Raw genomic sequence first — 2,500 nt, 5'->3', positions numbered from 1 at the left:
TGTGTGTGTGTGTGGGCGTACTGTCGCGCTCCAGCGAGTGTTCTCGGGGTCTTTTGCGAGTGTGACTGCGCTCCGCTCTGTACAGCTGACGAGACTCGCCGTCACTCTGCTGGTGTCGATACAACTTGTCTGATCTCATTCTGTGATGGGACAAACCTGACACACACACACACACACACACACACACACACACACACACACAGGGTTGTTATTGACATTAACAGGAGTCATGTGATTATTTAAATATCCTCCCACAGTGCCGTCTGTCTCCTGATTGGTCGGGAGGTGACGCCGTGGACGATTGTCCGACTGACACCAGGAGCGTGTGTGTGTGTGTGTGTGTGTGTGTGTTTAATGTCACCCAACTAACACACAACTTGGTGCTTTGATTATTTCCACCATAACAGCACGTCCCAAATTCCATTAAACCGTTTATTATTAGCCTCGGATCAGACGCGCGCACGCCACTCAAGTCGATACGAATTAGCCGTTGCTACGGCAACCCATGAATATCACCCTTTGATTTGCGCTGCAGCTGGCACTGCTGTCAGACACGCTTCACGTCACTCAGCGCCGGGTTATTTTGGAAAAAAAAAAAAATCCCCCTCTGACTCAGTGCTTCTGATTCATGATGTACAGTACTGTGCAAAAGTCTTGACCCCCGCCCTCTTTTTAATTTCATGCTTTGCTTTCAGACGTTCTCCTTTCATTTGTTTTACATGTAGTTTTGAGGAATATTTCTCCTCCTCAAAAGGCTTCCTGAAGGACGTTTTTTTGTCTCTCTACCGGAGGAATGTTTTTGGTTTATGAAGACACACAGGTTTTACAGTGAGAACCAGGTGCAGATGATGACAGATGATCGGGAGGGTGATTAGTGCACTGCTGATGCTGAGCGGGTGGAACAGACGAGAGGGGGAATGAGGTCGCTGCTGAGGTCGTTACACAAACAAACCGGACCTTTAAACACTTTGCAGTCTGTCATAGTAAAACAATGTATAAAAATCTTAACCTCCCGCCAGGGGTCGCTACAGCGGACCGTTTGTCTCTGTCCACCGCCACCGTCCTTCGTCACTCCAACATCCACATCCATAAATAAACCTCCCCTTTGGCCTTCCTCCTCTCCTCTCGCCTGGCAGCTCCATCTCTAACGCTCTCCTCCCGATAGAACCCTCACCCGTCCCCTACACACGTCCAAACCGTCTCAGCTAGTCTCCTCAGCGGGAGTCTCAGTGAGCTAGTTAGCTTTTTAGTCATTTATCTCGTTAATTAGTGTTAACTTTGTAGTGTTTTATTTTTGTTGTACGTTTTAATGTTAAGCTGTTTTCTCTCAGCTAGTCATGAGTCTCAGTTAGCTTTTTGCTAATTTATGTTAACTTTGTTGTTTTTTTTGTAAGATACTTAGTTTATTCTGTCGGTTTATGTTTTTTTTGTAATTTTAAATTAATTTACACTTTGTTTTTTTTCTTTTTTGTAAGGTACTTGTTTTTTTGTTGGTTTATGTTGTTAATTTATGTTAACTTTGCTGTTTTATTTTTTTTGTAAGATATTCTAAGATGAGAATTTAAAGTGTTAAGCTGTTTTCTCTCAGCTAGTCAGGAGCCTTAGCTAGTTAGCTTTTTGTTAATTTCTGTTAACTTTATGTTGTTGTTTTTGTGAGGTACTTTTTATTTGTGTCAACCTGTTTGGTCTGAGCTAATTAGACTTAGTTTGTTAGTTAGTTGGTTCTTGGTCATTCATGTTGTAAATTCATGTTGTCTGTATGTAGCACCTCGGTCCAGGAGGAACGTTGTTTCTTTAAACTGTGTACTTAACTGTGACAAAAGCCGACTTGACTTGACCTGGGCCCCAAACTGTCCTACCTGCACTGTCCCTCTAATCTACTCCTTCCTAATCATCCTGTCCATTCTCGTCACTTCCAAAGCAAATCTCAGCATCTTCAGCTCCGTCACCTCCAGCTCTACTACCTGCATTTTGTCAGCAGCACATGTACATCATTTAATGTAATATGAAGAAATGTGTGTGTGTGTGTGTGTGTGTGTGTGAGATGCTCCCCGACTTACGGACTGTGGAGAAGAGCGAGCTGGACAGCTTGAGCTTGTCTTTGGGGCAGGATGAGGAAGCCGATGGTGAAGGATCGATGAGGCGGCCGCTCGGAGAGAACTTTGGGTGTTTGAGCGAGAGCTTCTTGATGGGTTTGATCTTGTCCAGGGGACGACCCTGCCAGTGACACTTCATCACACGCTGCAGGTGCAGACCCATCCCAACGTCTGTAACACACACACACACACACACACACACAAAACCTTCAACAACTCGCACAGACACATGTCAAGAAACTGATCAGCGGATTCCCAAAATGGCTGACGTTCTAGTAAAAAAAAAAAAAAAAAAAAACCTGCCCGGCCTTGAGTAAAGAGTTTAATCTGAGAGGCTGCAGATACACACACGGCCAGCAGGTGGCGTCTGGATGCTTTCGATGGTTTCACAACTAGACTAGTGG

The 2,500-nt window shown here is 44.6% G+C and overlaps 1 protein-coding gene across 5 annotated transcripts in view; it reads right to left on the bottom strand.

Moving 5' to 3' along the window:
• Positions 1 to 2,500, bottom strand: part of kansl1b (KAT8 regulatory NSL complex subunit 1b) — a 68,199-nt gene that overhangs the window by 6,661 nt on the left and 59,038 nt on the right. For all 5 annotated transcript variants that reach the window (XM_053489793.1, XM_053489794.1, XM_053489796.1 and 2 more), the window contains exons 8-9: positions 2,061 to 2,267; positions 22 to 156 (exon numbers count right to left, since the gene is read on the bottom strand). In XM_053489793.1, the coding sequence (XP_053345768.1) occupies positions 22 to 156; positions 2,061 to 2,267 (342 nt within the window). The remainder of the gene's footprint in view (positions 1 to 21; positions 157 to 2,060; positions 2,268 to 2,500) is intronic.

This window comes from Clarias gariepinus, chromosome 28 (genome assembly GCF_024256425.1).
Source record: "Clarias gariepinus isolate MV-2021 ecotype Netherlands chromosome 28, CGAR_prim_01v2, whole genome shotgun sequence".
NCBI classification, from domain to species: domain Eukaryota; kingdom Metazoa; phylum Chordata; class Actinopteri; order Siluriformes; family Clariidae; genus Clarias; species Clarias gariepinus.
The sequence above is the reverse complement of the archived record's forward strand: the minus strand, read 5'-3'. Positions and strand labels throughout refer to the sequence as shown.